This window comes from Podarcis tiliguerta (genome assembly GCF_965153285.1).
Source record: "Podarcis tiliguerta genome assembly, chromosome: 5".
Lineage (NCBI taxonomy): Eukaryota > Metazoa > Chordata > Lepidosauria > Squamata > Lacertidae > Podarcis > Podarcis tiliguerta.
Genome location: NC_139538.1, coordinates 6,732,586 through 6,757,596, shown reverse-complemented (window position 1 = coordinate 6,757,596; position 25,011 = coordinate 6,732,586). Strand labels below are relative to the sequence as shown.

General features: G+C 44.2%; 1 protein-coding gene across 1 annotated transcript; it reads right to left on the bottom strand.

Annotated features, from left to right (window-relative positions):
- Positions 1 to 4,480: 4,480 nt before the first annotated feature.
- Positions 4,481 to 24,791, bottom strand: LOC310678370 (cytochrome P450 2J6-like). Its single transcript, XM_083442278.1, has 9 exons — positions 24,161 to 24,791; positions 20,531 to 20,693; positions 17,400 to 17,549; positions 16,401 to 16,561; positions 15,698 to 15,871; positions 14,038 to 14,179; positions 11,164 to 11,351; positions 10,605 to 10,746; positions 4,481 to 4,827 (listed from the first exon to the last, which is right to left on the bottom strand). Exons 1-9 carry the CDS (start codon positions 24,329 to 24,331, stop codon positions 4,622 to 4,624), a joined length of 1,497 nt encoding a protein of 498 aa, XP_083298404.1. The 5' UTR covers positions 24,332 to 24,791; the 3' UTR covers positions 4,481 to 4,621.
- Positions 24,792 to 25,011: the final 220 nt, after the last annotated feature.

The window sequence follows — 25,011 nt, the reverse complement described above, 5'->3', positions numbered from 1 at the left end:
GACAATGTCCGTTTTGAAAGCTTAGCTGGTTCATATGAAACACAGCCTCTGTAAAGGATCTTAATATATGAGAAAGCGTTCTATCAGGTAACACTTTTATAGTTTAAATTGGGCCTGGAAAACTACTGAGAGCCGGTACCAAATCTTCAAAGGAAGCACTATGAATTGCATTCATCTGTTTCCCAGGCATGAATCACGCAGGCCACACTAGAATTGCTACTAGTGCACCAGTATAAAATTGTTAAAGGCACAGCAGGTCAAGGAGGCATCCTGGAATAAACAAGGTGAATGTTGCTAACCCAGGCGAATGAGCCATAAACCAAAGGGTGTTCCATACTGATTGGATTTAACTTCAGGTGCCTTGCATTTCGGCCTTTAAAACCACTCCTCTTACTGCAAAGTTCATTACAGTACTGTCCTTGAATACCCTTAACTGATGTGACACATTGTCAACAATCTGTTGCTGAGGAGGATGTCAATTGTCCCTGTTACTTTATATTTTGGTCTTAGAAGGTTTGCCTAGAGACATTAGACAAGATGAAATAATTCTGGCGGTAAAGATTTAAAAAAAGAAACTTACAAGTTACATGCCTTTGCTGATGATTGGATGATAGTTTTGGAAAATCCACTACAGAGAGCAGAGACTCTTATGAATAAATTAAATTATTTTTGTACATTAGCCAGTTTTAAGATTAATCACCAGAAAATGATAATGATAATAAAGAATATGACAATGGAAGATCAAAAGCTTTTGAAGGAGAAAACAGGGTTTCAATTTGAGGAAAGAAGTAACACATTTGGTTATTATCATGACACATGTGAATTGTATGTTGTTTCAAAATAATTATGTTAAGACATGTCCCATTGATTTTAATGTAATTTAAGCACAACTAACTTTCTCTGGCTTTAGGGCCCTTAATTCTTTGCATTGTTTATACTACCCCCTCCTTTTAAAAAAATAATATTTTATTAAAGTTTTCTTGGTTTACAAAGGTATGCACAATGTCTCTTTTTTCAAGTGACATTTTCCATAGATCAGTTTCATTTGTTGAGACATTAGGGTTACATTAGGAAGAAAAAAGGGGAGAAGAGGTGGCCATGGTGAGTGGGGGTGGGGTCGGGAGGCGATATTTCTATTTTGCTTAATGTATGTCTGGTTTTTTTGTGTCAGCGTCATTTGTGCAGGTTCTCTTTGCTATTCGCTTGTGTTCCTTTGGTGGTGAGAAAAATTGTGGTTGGCCTAGGGTGTGGTTGCTTGTTTGTGATTGGCTGTGTTGAACTTTGTTTTCGTGTGTGAGTGGGGTGTGTGTGTGTTTTTGAATCAGGTTAGCCATATTGATTCATATGCTGTTGGTGGATTCTTGTCGTTGTCTTGTTGGGCTGTGTATGTGATGAAGGGGAGCCATACCGGGGTGAAGGTATCATCTTCTATTTGTCCCCGTATCAGTTTCAGTTTATTGGTTAAATTTTCTAGTAGGGCTGTTTCTCATACTATTTGGTACCATTGGTCCATGCTTACTCTTGACAGGTCTCTCCAGTGTCTGGCTATGATGTTTCTGGTTGCTGAGAGTAGGTGGGTTATGAATTCTTGGGAGTATATTTGTTCAGACTGGATTATTGTAACTCGCTCTACGTGGGGCTGCCCTTGAGACTGACCCAGAAACTCCAGCGGGTGCAGAATGCCGCAGCGAGACTCCTTATGGGGTCGTCGCTGCGAGATCACATTCATCCGGTACTATACCAGCTGCACTGGCTCCCGGTGGAGTACAGGATCAGGTTTAAGGTGCTGGTTTTAACCTTTAAAGCCCTATACGGCTTAGGACCCTCGTACCTACGGGACCGCCTCTCCTGGTATGCCGCACAGAGAAACCTACGGTCTGCAAATAAAAACATCCTGAAGGTCCCAGGCCTCAGAGAGGTTAGGCTGGCCTCAACTAGAGCCAGGGCTTTCTCGGCTGTGGCACCAATCTGGTGGAACACTCTGTCACAAGAGACTAGGGCCCTGCAGGACTTGACATCTTTCCGCAGGGCCTGTAAGACAGAGCTGTTCCACCAGGCCTTTGGTCAGGGCGCAGCCTGACCCCCTCCTCTGGCAATCTGCACAGGGTCTTGCTTGCTGGTTGCCATCAATTTGTTTTGATTGATTTTATGGTGAAAAGTTTTTAGAATGTTGGATTGTTTGGATTGTTGTTAGCTGCCCTGAGCCCAGGTTTGGCTGGGGAGGGCGGGGTATAAACAAAATTTATTATTATTATTATTATTATTATTATTATTGAGGATTTGTAGGAAGTTGGGGCCAAACTTCATGTTAGTTAGTACTGCTAATAGATATTTCGACTCTAAGCAATCAAAAGCTTTGAGGATGTCTAGGGACATAATTGTCAGTGGGAGTTTGGTTGCCTTGCTGTGTTCAATCAGGTTCAGTAGTTTCCTGATGGGGTCTGTTATACTGCGACCAGGGACAAAGCCAGTCTGGTCTGGGGCTATTAACTCGTGTAGGAAATCTTTTAGGTGGACTGTTTATACTTCTAGGATGTAAGAGTACAAATATATTGACACAATAAATGCTGAGCCTTATAATTACTATCATTTAATTTGTTCTAACAGTTAACCTATATTTTCTTATAATTGCTTTGATATTATTATGGTTGTATAACTTTTGGCTCAGTTGAAAGTGAAGAATAAAGGATGGGAGGTTAACAAATTAAATGATAGTAATTATAAGGCTCAGCATTTATTGTGGCAATATATTTGTACTCTTACATCCTAGAAGTATAAACAATCCGCCTAAAATTTTTCCTACACAAGTTAATAGGGTAATTCTGGATCTATTGCTGTTGCTTGAGGATCAGGTGGCTTCAGTGCCACACAGGGCCTTCCACCAGTTTTGGCTGGTGGCCCACCTGCACACCTATCAAGACAAGGATAGCCTAACTTCCGTCATCTATGCTTTGGTAACCTGTAGGTTAGATTGTTGCAATGTGTTATAAGTGGAGCTGCCCCTGAAGACTGTTCAGAAACTTCAGCTGGTGCAGAATTCAGCAGCCAGGTTGCACACCGGGGCAAGACAGTTCAAGCATATACAGTCATACCTTGAACTGAAGTTGCTTCAGGTTGAGCACTTTCGGGTTGCGCTCCATGGTGACCCGGAAGTAGTGAAACGCATTACTTCCAGGTTGCGCTGCTCAGGCATGTGCAGACGGTCAAATTGAGGTCACACGTATGTGCGGAAGCGGTGAATCGCCATACGCGCAGACGCGGGTTGTGTTTACTTCAGGATGCGAACAGGGCTCTGGAATGAATCCCGTTTGTATCCAAAGGTACCACTGTAATGCCAATCCTGGCCCAACTGTACTGGCTGCAGATTAGTTTCTGGGCCCAATTCAAAATGTTGGCTATACCTATTATTGGCTCAGGACCGCAATACATGATGGCCTGTCTCTCTCCATGTGCACTGACCCAGACCCTGAGATAATTGGTAAATAATTTTTTAATTAATTTTCAATTACAAAAGTCCAATATACACCATGTTTAGTCGTTTACTCGTGTCCGACTCTTCGTGACCCCATGGACCAGAGCACGCCAGGCACTCCTGTCTTCCACTGCCTCCCGCAGTCTGGTCAAACTCATGCTGGTAGTTTTGGGGACACCGTCCAACCATCTCATCCTCTGCCGTCCCCTTCTCCTTGTGCCCTCCATCTTTCCCAACATCAGGGTCTTTTCCAGGGAGTCTTCTCTTCTCATGAGGTGGCCAAAGTATTGGAGCCTCAGCTTCACAATCTGTCCTTCCAGTGAGCACTCAGGGCTGATTTCCTTCAGAATGGAGAGGTTTGATCTTCTTGCAGTCCATGGGACTCTCAAGAGTCTCCTCCAGCACCATAATTCAAAACCATAAATTCTTCACTGATCAGCCTTCTTTATGGTCCAGCTTTCGCTTCCTCACATCACTACTGGGAAAACCATAGCTTTAACTATATGGACCTTTGTCAGCAATGTGATGTCTCTTCTTTTTAAGATGCTGTCTAGGTTTATTATCACTTTTCTCCCAAGAAGGAGGCATCTTTTAATTTTGTGACCACCAGTACCAAATAGCAATACCAATTCAAATACAAATCAATACAAGTCCAGTGTGCAGCAGCATGAGAACAGGCCTTTTCTGCAGTGGCTCCCTGTTTGTGGAATATTTTCCCCAGGAAGGTTTGGCTGGCACATTAATTATACACCTTTAGGCACCAGGTGAAAAAAAATTCTCTATAACCAGGCCTTTGGCTGATTAAACATTCTACGACTTTTAAATGAGCTTGTCGGAGGGGGGTTATTGGGGTTTATTATTTTAAATAAAAATAATGTGGGAGGTTCCCTTCCACAGGGCACTGAGCCAAGGGGGCACAAAATTGAGAAGACACATCAATGAGAAGATCTGTTTGGGGGTGCCAAATGTTGGCATAATATGAACGCCATATTACCAAAGATTACCAAACTCTGCCCCTGCTGCAAATGAGGGATATTTTAATTGGTCCAATGATAGTAGAACTAAGTAAACCAAGGACGGAATGTTGGTCAAAGTGGAAAATAATAATAATGGAGAAATCTATGGCAATAAATAAACAAACCATGGTAATTATTTTGATAGGCTTCCTGATGCACTGCAGCGGGGAATAGCACAGAGTTTGTGAGGGTGGGGATGCAATGTCAGCCCCAAAACAGGCTTTTCATTGAGTTCTTTCACTCCTTCTGGCAGCTGGAAGCGGAATGCCCTCAACAGGGTGGTTAGGAAGAGGAATATCTCCATCTTGGCCATCTGCTCTCCCACACAGGCTCGAGCCCCTGCAGAAGAAAGAAGGGGGAAGCAGCAAGTGAGACATAACCAACTCCATCTATTCTCCAGTTCATCTGGTTTGCTCAGCTAGTAGTTTTAGCCACAACAACAACAACAAAAAGCTGGAAAACAGCTACTCCCAAAGTACCTCCCTTGAATCCTCTGGGTTGACATCCTGAGGGTCCTGGCTTTGCTCCAGGAAATACTGGAAGCTGACCTTGAGTGACTGCAGTTCCCAAAGGAAGACCAAGCTTGAAAGCAGTGTGAGCATTTGGATATGGAGCGTACAGGTCATGGTTGCATCACTATATGTAGTACTTTGGGAAAGCAGGTCTAACTACTGCCAGAAGGACATAAGAGAAGGAATAAATCAAAGTGCATTTAATCACACATTGCCTGTTTGTGAATCTCAGAGCTGACACCTAGTGGCCAATAGTGGCAGCTACCAAGTCCAACAGTGATGGAGGTAACAGAAGCTACAACAAAAAGAAGAAATGAAGAGATGGAAAGAGAGAAAGAGGCTGGAGCAGCTGTTTGTTCTGGGCTCAGCTCCTGCAGTAGCCATGCAGAGAAAAATATTCTGTACATGGAAGTGCATGCAATTTACAGCAGAGCTACGGTTTTTAACTGATCCATTCTTTTTTCTATATTGTTTTGCCAATAAATAAAAAAACACACAAAAAAACCAAGCACAGGAACCAAATGCCCCAATTCTTACTGCAGCTGTGTGGCTGGTGGAGCTGAGGATTTAAGCCCTTTACTTCTAAACCATTTCCCCAAACTGAATTTCTCTTCAAGAGATGACAGTTGCTCCATGGGAGGGATAGTCAATGTGGTTCCGTCTGGTTCTTGAACTATCCAGCTCTAGGCAGCATAGCCAAGAGTCATGGATGATGGGCACTGTAGTCCAACATCTGGAGGGCTATCCCTGCTCTAAGGCATAAAAAGTGTTTTGAAGGGGAATTTGTTAGGATATTTCTGTTCCACCTTAAAAGGGAGCAGGATGTTTGTGTCACAGCCTGCGTATTTCCTGTTTTCACAGGATGCTTCTGTTGTGTCTTTTGCTTTCGTTTCTCACTCACTGCCAGACATCTCTAGCAGGCAGTCATGGTTTTTCTTTGTTCTGATCAACGCTGAATAAACCTCTAAATAATGCTCTCCTGGGTGCATCTTTTGCTGTGTGAACTCTGCTGATAGAGTGTGCTAGAGCTCTAGGATGTGGAAAGCTATTTCTGGAGCTCCTGTCGCTAATTGCTGATACTGCGTGTCTACGGGAGATCGATGGATGTCCGGAGGCAACGTGGAGTCAAGATGGACTTTATCTCCCTGGCAGTATCCCAACAACAGTTTCGGGCCCAGATAAACAGCACTTACAGGAGAGTAAGACTGCGACAGACTGCTGAGGTATGTGTGGGAAAGCAAAAGTAAGGCTTTTCATTGCCGCGGCAGAGTGCCTTTGATGTCCGGCTGGCTTAATTGGCCTGGGAGTCAAGCCAAAGGCTTTGTGATTTATGGGCAGCCAAGATAAGAAGCCTCTGAAGTTGAAAAGGGCTCACAGCTAAAGTGAATAGCTGAAATGGATCTTTTACAATCCTCAGACGCTGCTCCGTCTCCACCAAAGCTCAATGGCCGCAACTATCAGACCTGGGCAAGGTACTGTGAGGGCCAGATGAGGAAGCTTGGTGTGTGGAATGCTATTATTGAGGCCCCCCCAGCCCCTGTGACAGATGAGTGGAGGGCACAGGATTCAAGAGCCATGGGGATAATTTTGCTCTCAGTAGCTCCTGAAGAGTTAATCACCCTGGCTGGCAAGGCCACTGCCCGTGAGATGTGGGATGAGCTTAAAGCCTGTCATCTCCGACAAGAGGCTGGGTCGGTGTTGCTTTACTTCAGAAAGCTGCACAGGAAGCGTTTGGAGCCAGGGGAAGACCTTAGAGCCCATGTTTTACATTTGCAGCATCTCAGACAGGAATTGACTCAGAGAGGTTTCAATATGCCTGAGTCACTGTTTGCAATTCTCATCCTGGACTCCTTGGATGAAAGCTACCATGCCGTGGCAAGTCAGCTGGCTACCCTACCGGCACAAGACCTCACGGCTACAAAGGTCTTGGTGACTTTGCAAAATGAATACGACAGAAGGAATGCAGCTGAGTCGGCTTGTGTGCTCCAGGGGGAGCAATGTGGGACAGCATTCCAGCCTCCAGGGGGAGCCAAAGCGCTGGCAGCTGTGAAATGCTGGAACTGTGGGAACCAAGGTCACACTCAGAAGTTTTGTCCAAAGACTGGAAATAAACAAAGGAAAAAGCCAGCAGATGGCCAGAAGCAGAAGGGGGGAGGAAAGCCCAAGCCAGGGAAAAACAAGGCTTTGTTTGCTGGCACTGCTTCTCCAAAAGCTAAAGACAAGTCTGATGGCCAGGAGCGGGGGGGGGGGGCAAGCAGTTTAAGCCCACGCCGGTGGAAAACAAGGTTTTGCTTGCCAGAAAACCTGCTCCAAAGGCCAGATTTGTTGTTGATTCTGCTGCGACCCGCCATTTAACGAAAGATAAGCATCTGCTTATCTCCTTCAAACCTCAAGATGGTGAGGTCCACCTAGCTGATGGAAGGACGTTGCGAATCGCAGGAGAAGGGACTGTGAAACTCACAAGTTTGCACACTACCATCAAAAATGTACTTTATGTTCCGGGTGCTGTAAACAATTTGCTCAGTGTCCCGCAGCTGATTGGGCGTGGTTTTCAGATTTCCTTCAAGAAGAGCGTCTGTGTCATCAGGAAAGGCAAAGAGGACATTTTGCATGCAAAGTTTATGGATGGTTTGTTCTGTATAACTTATGATGACAATGCTGTTGCTGTGTCAAATGCTGATTCTTGTTGTGTTGCACAAATTAACAAGGTTCTTCATGCAGGATGTGTTCATGAAGCACACAGAAGATTTTGTCACATGTCTTGGCAGGCGCTGGCCAAGATGCCGGGACTGGTTGAGGGTTTGAACATTAAACCCTGTAAGTATCACATGAAATGTGTATCTTGTGCAGAGAACAAGGTGAAGATTGCTCCAAAAGGCAAGGAGTCTAGCAGGCAGGCTTCCAAACCCTACCAGCTTGTTCACGCAGACCTGGTTGGTCCTCTTGCACCCTCTTTGGGTGGAGCAAGGTACTTCATGGTTATAATTGATTCCTTTTCCAGGTACATTCATGTGTTCATGCTCGAGCAGAAATCGCAAGCGTTTCCTAGGTTCAAGGCATTCTGTGCTTGGTTGGAGAATGTTCACAGTAAACATATCAGCTGTCTGTTTACTGATCGAGGCGGGGAATTCACTTCTCAGCAGTTTGAAGCTTTTCTGACTGAGAAGGGAATCCAGCATGACTTGTCAAAGCCTAGATCGCCATGGATGAATAGGCTTGCGGAGCGAGCAAATCAAACGTTGCTGCAAGGACTGAAAACAATGTTGCATGATGCCAATAGCCCTGATAAGTTTTGGGGGGAGGCTCTGTCGACTTTTGTTTACATGTTTAATCGCAGATTGTCATCACCTATTGGTTGTACCCCCTACCAGAAGATGTTTGGTAAGAAACCAAATGTCAAGCACATGAGAATCTTTGCTTCTGACATGTGGGTACACACCCCACAAAGCAACAAGCTTGGGAAGCGTGGGGCACATGGTTTGTTCATGGGGTACGAAAAAGGAGCATACAGGGTATGGATGACTGACTCTAAGTCCATCAAGTTCACAGTGTTGAGTACAATTCTAAGTGGGGGAGAAATGTAGGAATTTTCCAGAGTTACCCAGAGGAGGATGAAGGTGATGTGAAAAAAGCAGGTGATACTAAGCAAGCTGAGGAAGCTGAGGAGGATGATGGTGATGATGATCAGAGTTCAGATTCCAGCTCAGTGGGCGGCGCTGCTGCTGATGTCAGTGACAGTGATGACACAGCAGACTACAAGAGCGCAAAGGCCACAGTCAGACCATCTGATGTGTCTGACAATGAACTGGAAGAACCACTGTTCACCATTGGTCGTTTTTCTCCCAAGAAGGAGGAGATGAGTCCAGAAGACTTGCGTCTAGTACGCAGATCTGAAAGGGCGACCAAGGGCAGACCTCCAAAGAGATTTGCTGATGAGTTTGCTAAGACAGCAACTGCTGTTCTTAGTAGCTCAGAGAAGGTATGGGAACCTTCAAGCTTCAAAGAGGTTCAGGAGTTAACCTCTAAAGATGCTGAGCCTTGGCTTGATGCCATGAAGGCTGAAGTTGATTCCTTGAACAGGAACCAAACTTGGGAATTGGTACCGGTAGTCCCAGGAATGAGACTGGTTGGCAGCAAATGGGTCTTCAAGGCCAAGACAGACCAGAATGGCAAGGTTGTCAGACACAAAGCCAGATTGGTTGCCAGAGGTTTTTCACAGGTACCAGGACAGGATTACCACGAGACCTACTCACCCACCGTCAAATATGAGAGCATTCGACTGATGCTCAAGATTGCTGCGGAGGAGAAACTGCATGTTTCCCATCATGACATTAATACAGCTTTTTTGTACGGGATTTTGGGGGAGGAGCTGTATATGCTTCCACCTGATGGAATGCAGATACAGAAGGGAATGGTCTGTAAACTGCGGAAATCCATATATGGTCTCAAGCAGAGTGCCAGGTGTTGGAACACAAAACTCAAAGAGACATTGCTTTCTCTAGGTTTTCACCAGGGCAAGGCTGATCCGTGTGTGTTTGTCAAGGAGGAGGGGCAAAACAAACTGTATTGTTTATGTTTTGTTGATGATCTTCTGATGTTTTGGAAGAATCAGGCTTTGTACCAAAGCACCCTAGCTCAGCTGAAGGAGCACTTTGACATGAAGGATCTTGGTGAAGTATCCAACTATCTTTCTCTGCAGGTGGAGAGGGACCAGGCAGGTAATTTTCTGGTTCACCAAACACAGAAAATTACTGATGTATTAACCAGGTTGAATTTGGTTGATGCAAACCCAGCAGACACACCGGTGGTGACAGGTTACCAGGTAGATAGTACTGCTGAAGCGTTTTCTGACACAATGCTGTACAGATGCATTCTAGGCAAGTTGAATTTCATTGCTAGATGCTCAAGACCTGACATAGCTGTAAGCACTAACCTGCTTAGCAGACATGCTAATAATCCTACTGTTCAGGATTGGAAAGCTCTGAAGCGCATAGCCCACTATTTGAAAGGGACTTTGCACTACAGGCTGAGGTTCACCAGTCAGAAGACTGGAGGTCTTGAAATCTTTGCTGATGCAAGTTTTGGAAGTGACACCATGGATGGTACAAGCACTTCTGGAGTATGCTACATGTACAACCACTGTCTGTTTGACTGGCTGTGCAAGAAGCAGACGACAGTGAGCCTAAGTTCCTGTGAAGCAGAACTCAATGCTCTGTCATTTTCACTCATGGATTGTGAATGGTTGGTGCAACTGTTTAAGGACATCAGAGTTTCTGTGAAATGTCCTATACAAGTGTATCAAGACAATAGATCCTGTTTGGCTTTGCTGAACTCAGAGAGATGCAAGCAAAGAACCAAGTACTTGCAGATTATGTTAGGATATTTCCGTTCCACCTTAAAAGGGAGCAGGATGTTTGTGTCACAGCCTGCGTATTTCCTGTTTTCACAGGATGCTTCTGTTGTGAAAAGTGGGAGCAGATTCATTACCCACAAAGCAACTAGTTAGAATGGTGCCTGCACATTTTTATTTGTTCACACACATTTGACCATCAGTTTCTTTGAAGCAAGCTACTAAATATAACTGTAAATTATTTCTGTGCATACCTGCTCCAAATGGGAGATATTCTTCTCTAGACCTGAAATTTCCATCCTTGTCCAAAAAGTGGTGTGGGTTGAACTCTTCAGGTGTTTCCCATCGTGTGGGGTCAACAAGAACAGAATTCAGATCTGTAATAACAAATGTCCCCTAAAAAGAAGAAACAGTTGGCTCAGAATGCATCCGGACCAGCACACCTCAGAATGGCTTTGAAAAACTAGGAGCTGGCAGGCTGGCACACGCAGTACTGTATTGTCATTGTCCCCAGGCAACACAGTGATATCAACCAGGACTCAGTTGAAAAAGATAATTAAACTGGATTCTGAAGTCATCATATAGTGAAGGGAAGTTATTAATATTGATAAAGTTGGTTATGTCTTTAGTATCTGGGCTTCATCCCACATTGCTTACACAATCAGTCTCTGGCTTATAAATATCGTAACAGTTTATTAACCTTCAGGGTTTTCCCCCCTAGTTCCTCAGACTCTGCAATACACATGTGGATGCTTAATTCAAAGTGTCACCATCAGATGCTCTTTTCTCTCAAAATATACAGATGTTTCCTACCTTTGGAATGTGAAAACCACGCATCTTCATATCCTTTGCACTTCGTCTGGGAATCCCAAGTAATAAGGGATATTTTGCACGCAAAATTTCATGCATCACCGCATTGGTGTAAGGCAGTTTCTTTCGATCTTCATAGCAAATGGGAAGGGAGGAACCTAAAACATCTTCCATCTCCTTGTAGACTTTATCTGCAGGGAAAAGTGGGAAATGAAGCTTTATTTTAAAATACCCTGGTTTAAATCTGAGAAACTTCTGACAATCAAGCTGTGTAGGGTGGGATGAAAAGACCCTGATATATTAAGTGAAGCTCATTGATATATGCTGGCAGCATCCTGAAAATAAGAATAAGTTAACAATTAAGTAAATGCAGGTGCATGTGGAAAAGGTCTATTGCTCTGTGGTAGAACATCTGATTTGAATGCAGAAGGTGCCAGCTTCAATTCCCAATATCTCCAGTCAGGGATGGGAATATGGGCATAGCTAAGGGGGGCCAGGGAGGGGGACTAGGTAGGGGCAGATGCCCCCCCCCCCATAGCAATAAAAATAAAAATAAACAAATAGCTAATTGAGGTTCTGCCCCCTCCTAACAAAAGGCCTGCCCCCACTAACAAAAATCCTGGCTACTTCAATGGCTGGGAGTGTTCCTTCTCTGAAACCCTGGAGAGCTGCTGTCAGTCAGGATTGCAGCCAGGGCATGGAAACAAAAGGGGCTGAAGGAGATAATGGTGTAAAAGGAAAATTACAAAGGTGACAAGAGAAATAGGACAGGACGGTGTCACAATTGCAACAGAGTTGTGTCACGAGCACACGGTGTAAGGATGTAGAAAAACATGTTGTGTAAAGAGGAATGAAGTAGCCATACCATATAGCTATATAAGGAAGCAGCTTATGCAGAAGACCGGAGCCAATGATAAACTGCCAAGAGGGCACTAGATGAGCCAAATAAGGGAATGAGGGGAATGGGGTGATGTGAAGGGTATAAAAGATGCTAGCTTGCTTGCTGTAAGTGCCCCCAGCCTTTGGAAGCAATTCCACTGGTTGCCTCTGCGCAGAACTGAATAAATCCTTTCTCTGTGAACCGCACCCTGGTGTTCATTACTCTCCTTTCTCATTCCACGTGGGGCAACGTGCAAAGGGAGATGGGACAAGGTAAAAAGGCTTCAGGGCTAGTTGGCACAATTATATGGCTGCCCATTCCCCCCTGTCTTCTTCCTGGCCAGGCGTAGGGCAAAGTGGTTGCTTGGCCACTGTGGCGACCTACACCGTGCCCTGCTCAGCCATGCCCCAAGGCCTTCTGCTGCAGCGAATGCTTCTGTGGTGAAATCTGCAAAGCAGGCACAAGCGCGTTGCAGAGGAGGAGAGCTGGCGATGACGCTCCTGAGTCGGATTGAGGGCCAACCAACCCAAGATGTGGCTGCCATCTTGGGATGCCATGTAAAGAACACCAAGGAGGTGGCAGGAGCAGCAGGGGTGAAGCAGCTTGCAGCAGCAGCAGCAGCAGCAAAATGGCATTTGGCCACAACTAGAGCCCACAGATACTAAAGGAGGATTGAAGGTGCCCCACAGAGTCCCCTGGGGCCTCTCTTCATTTTTTTTTACCTCAGGAATTTTACCAGCAGCGGCCTGGTAACTCTGGCCTGCCTTTTCCTCTCAGTGCCTCAGAGAGACAGGGCAGGAAAAGGATGGCTAACAGCCTAACAGCAGGACTGAGGCCTATCCTTAGCAGCTATCCTTCCTTTTTCCATGTAAAAAGGTAAAATGGCAGTGGTGAGAGCTCTGTGCTTTCCCCATCCTGATCATAGAACTCCCCTCCTTTTCCCTCATGAGGCTCAAGAATGTAAAAAGCGCAGAGTGGCAGCTGTGAGCCCTCCGATGAAGCGGGGGGGATACTGACAAAATTATGTTGTTGATGACAATAGCCGACATTAGAACACAGACCAAGACTTCTTTGGCTCAGGACCCCAGTACATTGGGGGCTGCCTTTCTCCATAAAACCTACTCGCGCTCTAAGTTTGCCACCTGAAGCCCTTCTCTGTGTATTTCATCTGAGAGATGTTCATTATCCAAGTGATGATGCATTTTAGCACCTTTTTGAGCATTCCGCATAGAAGCAATAGCATTATCCCAGCAGACTAATCTAGTACAGTTGACAAGTCAGCACAGGATCTCTGTTCCCATATATTCTAATAGGTAGTATTAATCTGCAGACAGCTAAATATACATATTATACACCCACATAGCTTACTTGACACACAACAAGCACCACTTTCGCCAAATCCATCTGGCTCACCTTTTCCCACTCAGGCTTCCCAAATTGATTCATTCAGTGGAAATTGGTATGACAGGTGGAAGTATGGACTGGTTCAGTCAGTGATGGGTTATTAAATAAATAAATAAATAAATAAATGAGGAGTAGGCAGAAATACCTTCAAAGTGCCCAGGGGGAGACTGAACTTCTATCTATTTGATTTTAATGCACCAAGCTGTTGCAGTTGAGAATGCCTTTGATGATAGCTTTTAATGTACGGCCAAGTGTAGGAGAAACTACATTTGCATATCAGATATAGATCAAATATTTTCAGTTCAGTTCACTGAGCCTTTCCAAAACAGCCACAAAACTTTTGCTTGGAACATGTCCCACCTATTCAATTAAACTTCAAAGATAGGTTATTAGGCCTGAAGTGTTTTGTGTGGGTTTAAAAATACATATATATACATTTTAGTTGATTGTCAGATATGAATTAATATTTGTCATCCACCCATTATGAAACCTTGGAAGAATCACAACCTACTACTAAAAAAGCAGATAAATCTAAGCTCTTCCCTACAGGGATTCAGGGAGGTGCTTGCTTCCATTGCAAAGTTCTCCCTCACCTTGAACATCTGGATAAGACACCATGAGGAGCAGTCCCCATTGCAGAGTAGCAGCAGTCGTCTCTGTCCCTGCGATAAAGAGGTCAAGAACACACTCTGCCAGGTTGTCTTCATCAAAGGTAGAGTTGGGGTCATCCTTGCTCTATTGACGATAATGGAAAAAGTGAAATGTTGGAATTATTTACAGGCCACACAAAATCTATCTGACCTTGGGGGGGGGGTGTCTTCCTATTGCAACACCTAATAATATGTTTTGCAGGTGAGTGTACTGGGAGATATCTGTACAGAGTCAATGGATTGGAGTAGTAATCTAAAACAGCATTACAGTGTAAAGGGTACAGGAAATGATCTTTTCTTCTGAAGACATGTACCATAAGAGGTAATAAAAAGAAAACACAGAATTACAAGGTGAACTGGGGTGATCTGGGAAAAGTTATGTTTCCAAATCAAATCACCCCACTAACAACGTTTCTCAAAGCAGATCTGGGACTTCCTACACTTCTGAATAGCTCTGCAGCTCAGTTGTCCGAAAACCATTCATCAACCAGTCTTCTCCTACCCCCAAAATGGAATCAAACTGATTGGGGAAGCACCCACAGCATGAGAGGTGATGGGGTGAAGGGTGGGGATGGGGGCGGGATCTTTCATTTTGATAGGACTTGCTTTTAAGTTCTCCCCCAAGAACATAATGTTACATGGCAGCATATAAATGATAGATAGATAGATCTGATATGAGTTTGTGGGGTGCGAGACATCCTAAATTCCTGGGTCCAATAAAAGTTAGAATTAATCACAATTTGGGGGTTAAACTGTGCTATGCATTGAACTCCTGCCTTGTGACAGTGGGTCATTAGGGGAACAAAGCCTGGTAAAGACTGAGTTGTGAACTGAAGAAAAAGTAGAGAGATCATTAGGAGAATCACTGCCAGAAATTCAAATGGGTAAAGCCCATCCCTAGGCCCTGGTTTTAGTTAGTAAAACAAAAGGCTTCTGGTAGTTTTTAGGATGGCAGTTTGCCTGATATGTGAGGGAGGAAAAACTTGGGTAGTCAGCAAGCTATAGCGGGGGGCCAGAGTGATGTTTTGGAGCATCTTTGATTTCTGTTTGAATCCAGAACTGTATTTATGGGAGAAGCAAGGCCTTCTTAGGGTGTGAATGCTCTGAACCTCTCCAAGGCAGGCTCAGGCTGTATATATGTGTAAACCATTTATCATAAAGATACCACCGTTTCCACTGTGCCACATTTTCAAAGGATACACAGACCCTGGGTAAAGTCCCAGACCCCTGGACTCTCGCACTGCTGTGAAGATTGTGGTGGCATGTAACATATCTTTTTCCATTGTTGTAGGACAGAATCATGTGTGGAATAGCCACTAATCCTCAGAAGTATGGGAGCTGGGCTTCATAATCATGATCGCATAGCACACAGAACCTTACATTTGTCCCTATTAAAATTCATTTTGTTAATTTGGGCCTAGTTTTTCAATCTGTTAAGGTCATTTTGAATTCTGATTCTGCCTTCGGAATTCATAGATGAGACCACGAATGTGTGTCTAAATGGTGCAGCAAGATGGTTCCAGGTGTTGGACTTCTGCTAAATCCAACTGAGTTTGCTTCGTTTCATGCACTAAAGTGTCTTGAGCTATTATTGGATACTTACTTTCTCAATTTGAAGTAGATAGAAATCAATGAAATCCTGAGGCTCATCCTTTTGCTGCTTTCTATGCCTTTCTACCTCTTCCTTTGCAAATGAATGTACTAGCTCTATGGAAGAAAATGCCTTATTGTGAGGTCCTGGGAGATGTTTCATCAACCATGGGAAGAGTTCATACAGCTGCAGGGAAGAAGAAAACAAAACCTGTCACTCTCATGATTTGGTCTAGCAATACATTTTAATCTCACATTTTCTCCAAGCAGTTCAGTGTGATATATCTCCCTCACCCACATTATTTTCAAAACAGCCCTGAGAAGTAGGTACACTTGTGTGATAGTGAGCACAGATTAAAACAACCCATTGTCCTAAGCCAAACTCTCTAAAATGGGCTGGAGAAAATTTTTTTCTGCCTACCTAGGGCCACATTCCAAAATCTGATGAAGTCCAAGGCAAACGTATCAATAGGTTAATCTTATTTAGTGGGCTTCTGCACCTGCTAACTTCTACCTCCCTTAATATTCACTACTATCCTTATTTAAGCGTGTTTTTCTAGTGTGTGAGTTGAGGTTATTAGTCCAGTGCTTAGCACGTCTTCTTTGAATACCTTCATGACATACTACTCTAAGAGTAGTACCAGAATAGTTCTGTGAATACTTATGGCGGTGAAGGCCTCTCTGACACCCATCAGGAAAAAAAAAAAATTACTCACACAATGAATTATGGTACCTCCATGTTTTAAGCAAAAATCAACAGCTTCCATCATTTTTTGGAACTTTTCATCTTCGAGGGAAAATCGGTACCCAAAAGCCAAAACACATATTAAATTGGAAACTGCATTTGTGATGGGCAGTGACGGATCAAGTGGCAGTCCTGAAAATGAAGTTATTTACAGATATTGATGAGGCTTGCATTAATTCACACGTTTTCTTTTTCTTGAAATGCCCTTGCATGAACTCATTTTGTACGAAGCTTGTAAAATGCTAATTAACTCAGCTTGCTCTTGCATTTTGGAAATTATTTTTTTTTTTTGCAAAGAAACAGCTAGCCTCTTATCCAAAATGTGCTTGGGGTGCAATACTGTGCAAATGTATCTGGAAATAAGGCTAATTGAACTTACTTTTGAGTAAATGTGCATGGGACTCTGCTGGCAAGACTTGGAGGTGGTTGTTGCTGAGTCTTTGAAAGCCCTTTCTCACCACCATACCTGGAGCTTAATAGTAGCTGCTCAGTTTCCTCCTTCCCTTTAACCTTCCTCAGCTGATTCTCCCACATCTTGTTCCCCTCCCCACTAGTGATAGCACACACTAGTTCTACTTAGACTTAAGTTTCCCCCCTAGAAACATCACTTCAACTTCCCATCTATTGTTCTCTCCCTTCCAGCTGATAGCAGCTACTGAAAGAAAAAGGGAAGCTACCAACCCCCCAATAATTCCACTGAATGTTCCACTGAATTCCACTGAATGTTAATGTTAATTAGCACTTCAATAAAACAATTCAGAGCTGACAAGGAGCTGAGTTGTAGAATTAATGGATGTTTGAAAATTTTGTCATTTGGTTTGCTACTTTTTGTCTGCTGCAAAAAAATTCTGCACTGCTAAATATTGCTGATCACCTTGCAAACATTCAAAAACATGCAGAGCTTGGTATCAAGCTTGATTCTTACAAAATCCATCACCATTATCCAGTGTCATTATCCAGCATCACATACCCTTTGCCTGCGCAAAGATCTTCACAAGCTCAGCGGCCTCCTCTTCTATTTGGTGCTCCATACCTTTCTTCCCCAGCCCCAGCTTCCGCATAGTAATCACACCGAAACGTCTGTGCTGCTTCCAGATGTGACCATTTGAAAATACCATGCCTAAGACAATCAAGAATCAATGAGAAAAGATTACTTACAGTGTTACAAAGAAGTGTTTTGTCTGGCATTGCCCTCTGATGTCCCCCTAACCCCTGCTGGCTGCCTAGCAAGAACTGGAGGGCTGCTCACTGACAGGGCTGAGCAGAACTCTGGAATTAAGATTGCTGGAAGAAATATCAACAACCTCAGATATGCAGATGACACAACCTTGATGGCAGAAAGTGAGGAGGAATTAAAAAACCTTTTATTGAGGGTGAAAGAGGAGAGCGCAAAATATGGTCTGAAGCTCAACATCAAAAAAACGAAGATCATGGCCACTGGTCCCATCACCTCCTGGCAAATAGAAGGGGAGGAAATGGAGGCAGTGAGAGATTTTACTTTCTTGGGCTCCATGATCACTGCAGATGGTGACAGCAGCCACGAAATTAAGAGATGCCTGCTTCTTGGGAGGAAAGTAATGATAAACCTAGACAGCATTTTAAAAAGTAGAGACATCACCTTGCCAACAAAGGTCCGTATAGTAAAAGCTATGGTTTTCCCAGTAGTGATGTATGGAAGTGAGAGCTGGACCATAAAGAAGGCTGATCGCCGAAGAATTGACGCTTTTGAATTATGGTGCTGGAGGAGACTCTTGAGAGTCCCATGGACTGCAAGAAGATCAAACGCATCCATTCTTAAGGAAATCAGCCCTGAGTGCTCACTGGAAGGACAGATCGTGAAGCTGAGGCTCCAATACTTTGGCCATCTCATGAGAAGAAAAGACTCACTGGAAAAGACCCTGATGTTGGGAAAGATTGAGGGCACAAGGAGAAGGGGACGACAGAGGATGAGATGGTTAGACAGTGTTCTCGAAGCTACAAACATGAACCTGACCAAACTGCGGGTGGCAGTGGAAGACAGGAGTGCCTGGCGTGCTCTGGTCCATGGGGTCACGACATGACAGAGTCGGACATGACTGAACGACTAAACAACAACAACACATGTATTTTATGTATTTTATGTTTTAATGTATTTTTAATCTTTTGCTGGAAGCCACCAAGAGTGGCTGGGGAAATCCAGCCAGTTGGGTGGGGTAGAAACAACAACAACAACTTCTTCTTCTTCTTCTTCTTCTTCTTCTTCTTCTTCTTCTTCTTCAACGTGGCCCTGCATCTGCACCTTAGTTCTCTTGGCCTGCCATCCAAGACCCTGGGCCTACTAACTCCAGTTTGCTTGGGCCACTGCCTTCACTTATTAATGGACATCACAGAATCATAGAGTTGTAGAGTTGGAAGGGATCCTGAGGATCGTCTAGTCCAACCCCTTGCAATGCAGGAATATGCAGCTGTCCCATGCAGGATCGAACTTGCAACCGTGGCAATTTTCTAGGGGGAAAAAACACTGGCTGTATCCAGTTTCTCAGTGCAGACCCATTAAAATTAATAGACCCAAGTTCATCACACCTATTTATTTCAGTGGGTCTACTCTGAGTATGCCTAATATTGACTGAAACCTTATATGTTCCAGAGAGAGAGAGAGAGAGAGAGAGAGAGAGCCCCCAGTGGGATGACCTGTGCACATCTTGTGCCTCTGTTCTAAATTAGCAGCCCATGCCATGGCCACTGAAGGCAACAGCTGGATTTGAGCTATCATCCATAGATTCTATCCAAAAGTAACAGGAGCCACATGTTTTAGGAGCACATGGATGTCACTCAGCTCAAGACTCCTAGCTGCACCTTTCGGCTGACATTTTGAGGCAACTTGGCCCAAACGTCATCAGTTTTCTTTGATGGCTTGCCAAGTTGGCAAACAGGCAGATCAACACTTTTCAGGACGTATGCAGATTTTACTATAGGGCTTTGCCAGGTTCAATAACTCAGTGTTCCACAGGCATTTCCCAAAGGATAACTTAAGTTACAAGTCCCACACTACCTTCGTTTATCCTCCTTACAACCACCTTCTTTGGATTCCCCCCCAGATTCATGTACATTCAATTACTCTGCTCCTTATCAGTCACTTCTTCCTTCCTTCCAAGCAAGCAAAACTTCCTCTCTGAGCACCTCCTGATAATCTGTGTCTTCCACATTTGCATCACTTTTGTAGACTTCTGGCTTTTATGTAAGAGACTATATAAACTAAGGATGATGTGGTAATCTTAGTGCCTAAAGACATCGCTGACAAATGTGGTGCAATGGCTACTTTCAAGAGCTCATGTGCTGGAGAAAACTCCAGATGATGGCAGCATGCAGAGCATTATTCTCTTTTGCTTGGTGATTTCTCTGGAGTAGAGGTCTTCCAAACCCATCACTCTTCACAAAAACTTACTGATACGGAAGGGGGGGGGCATGTCTTCTTCACCTCCTTCTTTGCTACAATATATCCATTTATTTCCAATTGTCAATGACAAAAGGGACTAAAATCTATAAAATTCATAGAAAATCAACGTGCCAATTTGCTCAATTTCTCTAGAACTCCATGACACCTTCCCTGTCCTCCATAATCCCTCAAGCAAGGTGTCAAGACTCTAATCCTGTCAAATCACTCTGCCTGGCCTTTCCTCTGGGCAATGTCAGGTGGCAGACTATGCATGCATGGACCATTGTCTTCTCATCACCGGTACTCAGGATGTGCTTATCTACGCATATCTCCAGCTCTGCATATTCCCCCCTCCCTCCTCCATATGTTAATTCTGTGTAACCCACCTCTTCTTAATACATTCATGATGTAATCTGTGTAACCCAACCTCTTCTTAATGTATTCATGATGTAACTGGGATGTATTTTGCACTGTATTCTGGGACATGGAGGGAAGTTTCAAAAGTTCATGTCACCCCTTTCTCGCTGTTCAATCTCGCCTTGAACCTTGTTGCGCAATAAACATGGATCTTCTGCAGTTTGCTCCTCTCTGGCTGAACTCATTTTCCTCCGCAGGGACCCGCGGACTTAGTCCGACGAGCTGGGTGGCAGAGCAGCCTCGCACCCAGATTTTGCCATGACACTTACCCTTCTTTTTAAGTGCAGCTTTCAGGAATGGGGTTACTGGTCGGTCGAACAGGTCATCGAAATGGTTTGTAAGGCCTTCTTTCACTGCTTGGTATCCAGATAGTACTACTGCTGGTACATATGCTCCCCATATACAGTACACATTTCCATATTGCTTTGCTATCTGCCATTTGGATCAAAAGAGAAATATCACAGTCAAACCAAGCATATCAATTCAAGTTAATGCATTGACTACAGCCTTCCTCACCACTCCAGCTTCTGACTGTGCGCAACTTTCCTCTAGTTTTTTGTTCCTGTCAGATTCCTATTGCTTGCCTTATCACCTTCCCTTTGTTCTTCTGGGCCATTTCATCTTCCAAACACCCATTTGAAGCAAACACACCTTTCCTGTCCCTGCCTGCCTTGCTCTTGCATAGAATTAGAACAGTACAGGCGTGGGGGCGGGATATTGACAAGGTTCTTCACAACCAGAAAAACAGTGCATTAAGTGACACACAGTCCACTAGTGAAATTGGGAGTTTAGCTAGGAGATGGTTAACAGGACCAGAATGATCGCAAATGTTCCTTGATAGGCAGAGCTGCCCCACACACCCTTTGTTTGGGGGGGGAACCGTATTTACTCGAATCTAATGCTCACCCTTTTTGGCCAAATTACCGTTGCAAAAATTAAGGTGCACATTAGATTCGATGGCACATTAGACTTGAGTAAATACAGTAAGTTAATTGTTTAAGAAAGCTATGAGATTATTGGGGAAAATGTCTTGTCCTGATTACCTTCCACTAGCCTGTGGAAAAGGGGTAAGATATTGGGAGTGTAGAACAATAGACTGCATTTTCTAGGTCACCCCCACCCCCTACATTTAAAACACATGAGTTCCCCCAAAGAATCCCAGGAACTCTCCACATAGCTCTTGTTATGAGAAATGATTTCTTGTATTAATAAAGCTGCACACCATTATGATATTTCAGAAAAACAGGTATCTCAAGACTACTTCTCAATACTGATTCTATGTAATCTTCTTTGAAAATGTATCAAATGTATCATCGTTTCAATATATAAGTTTCTCCTATAAGTATGTTTTCTTTCAGTATATAAGTATATGTTTCTTCTATAAGCGTATCTTTCTGTATAAATGTACAGTGGTGCCTCGCAAGACGAAAAGAATCCGTTCCGCGAGTCTCTTCATCTTGCGTTTTTTTCCCCGTCTTGCGAAGCAAGCCCATTAGCGGCTTAGCGGATTAGCGCTATTAGCGGCTTAGCGGGCTTAGCAGATCAGCTGATAAGCGGTTTAGCGGATCAGCTGATAAGCGGCTTAGCGGATCAGCTATTAAGCGGCTTAGCGGCTTGGGGAAAAGGGGGGGGGGGGGAGGAAAAAAACCCCGCAGGAACTCGCAAGACATTTTCGTCTTGCGAAGCAAGCCCATAGCAAATTCGTTTTGCGAAGCACCTCCAAAACGGAAAACCCTTTCGTCTAGCGGGTTTTCCGTCTTGCGGGGCATCACTGTATTGTTACGTAATGTTAAGGTTATGAAAATGTTCCTGGTACTGTCAATGTAAGTGCAACAGCATCGGTTGGTCTGTGCTAAAACACCACCACATTATCACTTACTGGGTCTACTATGCTATGGAAACTGATCACAAAATCACACAAAACACAAAAATTATTCCACAATGGTTCATTCATGATCCTGCAATCCCATTCATACAAACGTTAACATGCTAGTGTAGAGTCAATGCCCAAAGCTAACAGCTGTCTTCTTCCGGCGGGCGTCAACCACAGCTATAATTTCCAGCACCCTCAAAAGTTCCCAGGATTTTTTGGGAGGAAGGATTATTTAGTGTGGGTGTGACCAAAGGCACAGGAAGAGAGCAGACATTGCACTCTGTAAGCCATCAACATTTAGATGGAAATCTGGCACGGGATCAGTGGATTTGACTCTTTTCACCTATGCATATATTACAAAATGACATAAGTCTCTGGTGTAAAGAAACTGGATCCTGATAAGCGGTGTACCCCTGGGAATCCTCATTGTTGGGAGAAGTGGAGCGAGCATAACACAGTAGCAGAGAAAGGTGGGGGCGGTGCCGTCCCTAGGGGGGTGACCTCGCCACGGGCGGCACCACCCGGGACACTCCCGCCACTGGTGCAACCCCCTGGGACTAAGACGGACATGAACTTTGTGTATCTGCACTGTAAATAGTTTGCACGATAAACCCATAAAAGACAGGTCGGAATCCTGCCTGGTTACTCATGAGCAACCACCACACAGCATCTGACAGATAGAAACAAAAAGTAATTATATAAAATACATTTTAGGGTTTTGAATCAATAATCAAATAGTGGATCTTATTCTGATTGCCCCAGCTAAAAACCTTGCAACCTTTGCTGTCACCTGCTCATCTTGATCTGCCAAAAGAAAGGACACTGTGGCAGTGGTTGGGTGACCCGGAATGGACAATAAAAGAGGGGTGATAATCTCATTCCTCAAGTCTTTATAAAGAGTGCAAGCCAGAAGGGCATGCGAGAGCCTTGAAGATAATCTACTCCAGGCACGTCCAACTCCCAAGGGACCACTCCCAGTATAAAAAAAAACTGGCAGTGATCTACCCATTGCTATTGGAGGGAGGAGGAGCATGTATGGGGTGGGTGGGTGGAAGGTGGTGGCTAACGGGAAGCGGGGGGTGGGGGTAGAATTGCCCAAAGTCGTTGAACTATTTTTAGGCAGAATTGCCAAAAGCTGTTGAACATTTTTTTTAGGGGAGAGGGCTACATCATGATGCATAATGAAACACTAAGACAGGAGGCATTCCTTGGGATATCAGCCGGAGGCGGAGGAAAATACCAACAGGGGCGGGGGGCGCAGATCGACCGTGATTGATAAGGAACTACCCAACGATCTGCCTATTAATTGCAGTCAACCGGTTTTACATGTCTGATCTGCTCTAACATTTGCTCAGCACAGGATCTGCAATGCAGGTTACAACTACCACCAGCGCTTCCCACACACCAGTTCACAGGAGCTGAACTCCGACACCTCTAAGGTTGGCACCATTGCCATTCTAAAAGAACACAGGAAAAGCTCACAGAGAGCTCCTTTTTTCCTAGATAACTAGCACTTACTACAGTATCCCTAGCATAAGACCATAAAGCTCGCTACCTCCCAAGGAAGTCAGTCCTATTACTCAACAGCTCTTACAATTCTGAAGTTTCTCTTAAGCCTTTTGTCACAATCTACTTTCTTGCCATTTCTATTCATCCGTTCCAATCCTTCCCTCTTGAGCAACAGAGAACAAGTCTGCTCCATCTTCTGGATAATAGCCATTCAGTTATTTGAAGATATTCGTCATGTCACACCCTTAATCTTCTCTTCTCCAGACTAAACTTTCCCAACTCTTTCAACCATCCCTCAAAGGATTTGGTTTTGAAATTACTTTTGGTGGAGAAGTCAACAAGAAGGAGAGAATATTGGGTGGAATCGTTAGCAAGCCAAAATCCTTGGATTGATTAATGTAGACACAAGGTTTTGCCAACAAAACACTTTTATACCCAGTTCCATAGGAAGAAAATAATTTGCCGTTCTTCTTGCTAAGCTTCTTATCCTGGCTGATTAATTATTAGGAAAAGGTACCTGAATGAGCGTTTCTTGAGTAGTCATGATCCCGATCCGCCAGAGACCACCAATGATAGGAAGTGAAAGAGGACCAGGAGGGTAGTGTCTTCGTGACCAGACCTGTTTCAGGAAGTGCAGAATCAGAAGACTCACGGACAGAACAATAAAAAGTTCCCAGATCCCTGCCATTTCTTTGCTTCTTCTTTCTGTCTTTGTATCCTCCTCGTACAGCTGTCAGTTAACTGTGATTTCTCCTGTGGTTTGTTGCTTCTTTTTGAGACGGCTGCCAAATGCGGCTGTTTCTCCATCAACAGCATGCTATATACTCCCCAGCCAAAGATGCAGGCGACAAGATTTCATTGCAGCATCTTCAATTAGTGATAGTTTGCTATCAAGATAATTAAGCCTGATAACATTTTAACAAAATAGTTGAAAAGCCTGTTTGGTCAAAGTAATCCTGCACACCAGTTACCCAGCAGGCATAAATATGTCAAGCCAATGCCCTACCCTTACCCAGCCCAGAACTACAAGGCGGGGGGAGCAGCTTCCATACCAACGCTGCCAGTGCCTCCTTGTAGCAATGACACCCTCATTTGCACTCAGACATGGAGAGAACCAGTGCACTGGCATCAAGGCTCCCCTGCCTGGAATATCTCCCTGTCCCACCCCATACACAATAGTCCCACAGCACCTCCCATTCCAGGAACTCCTCACCACCATAGCTTGGGGCTTTCCCAACATCGAGTCTGAGACAAACCTCACCCTAGACTGGGATCCTCCCGACTCTGTTTCATTTGCTCCAGGGACTCAAGGGCAGTCCAGCCGCTTTGTTGTTGCCTCTTCAACAATGAGTTAAAAAGAAGTAAAAA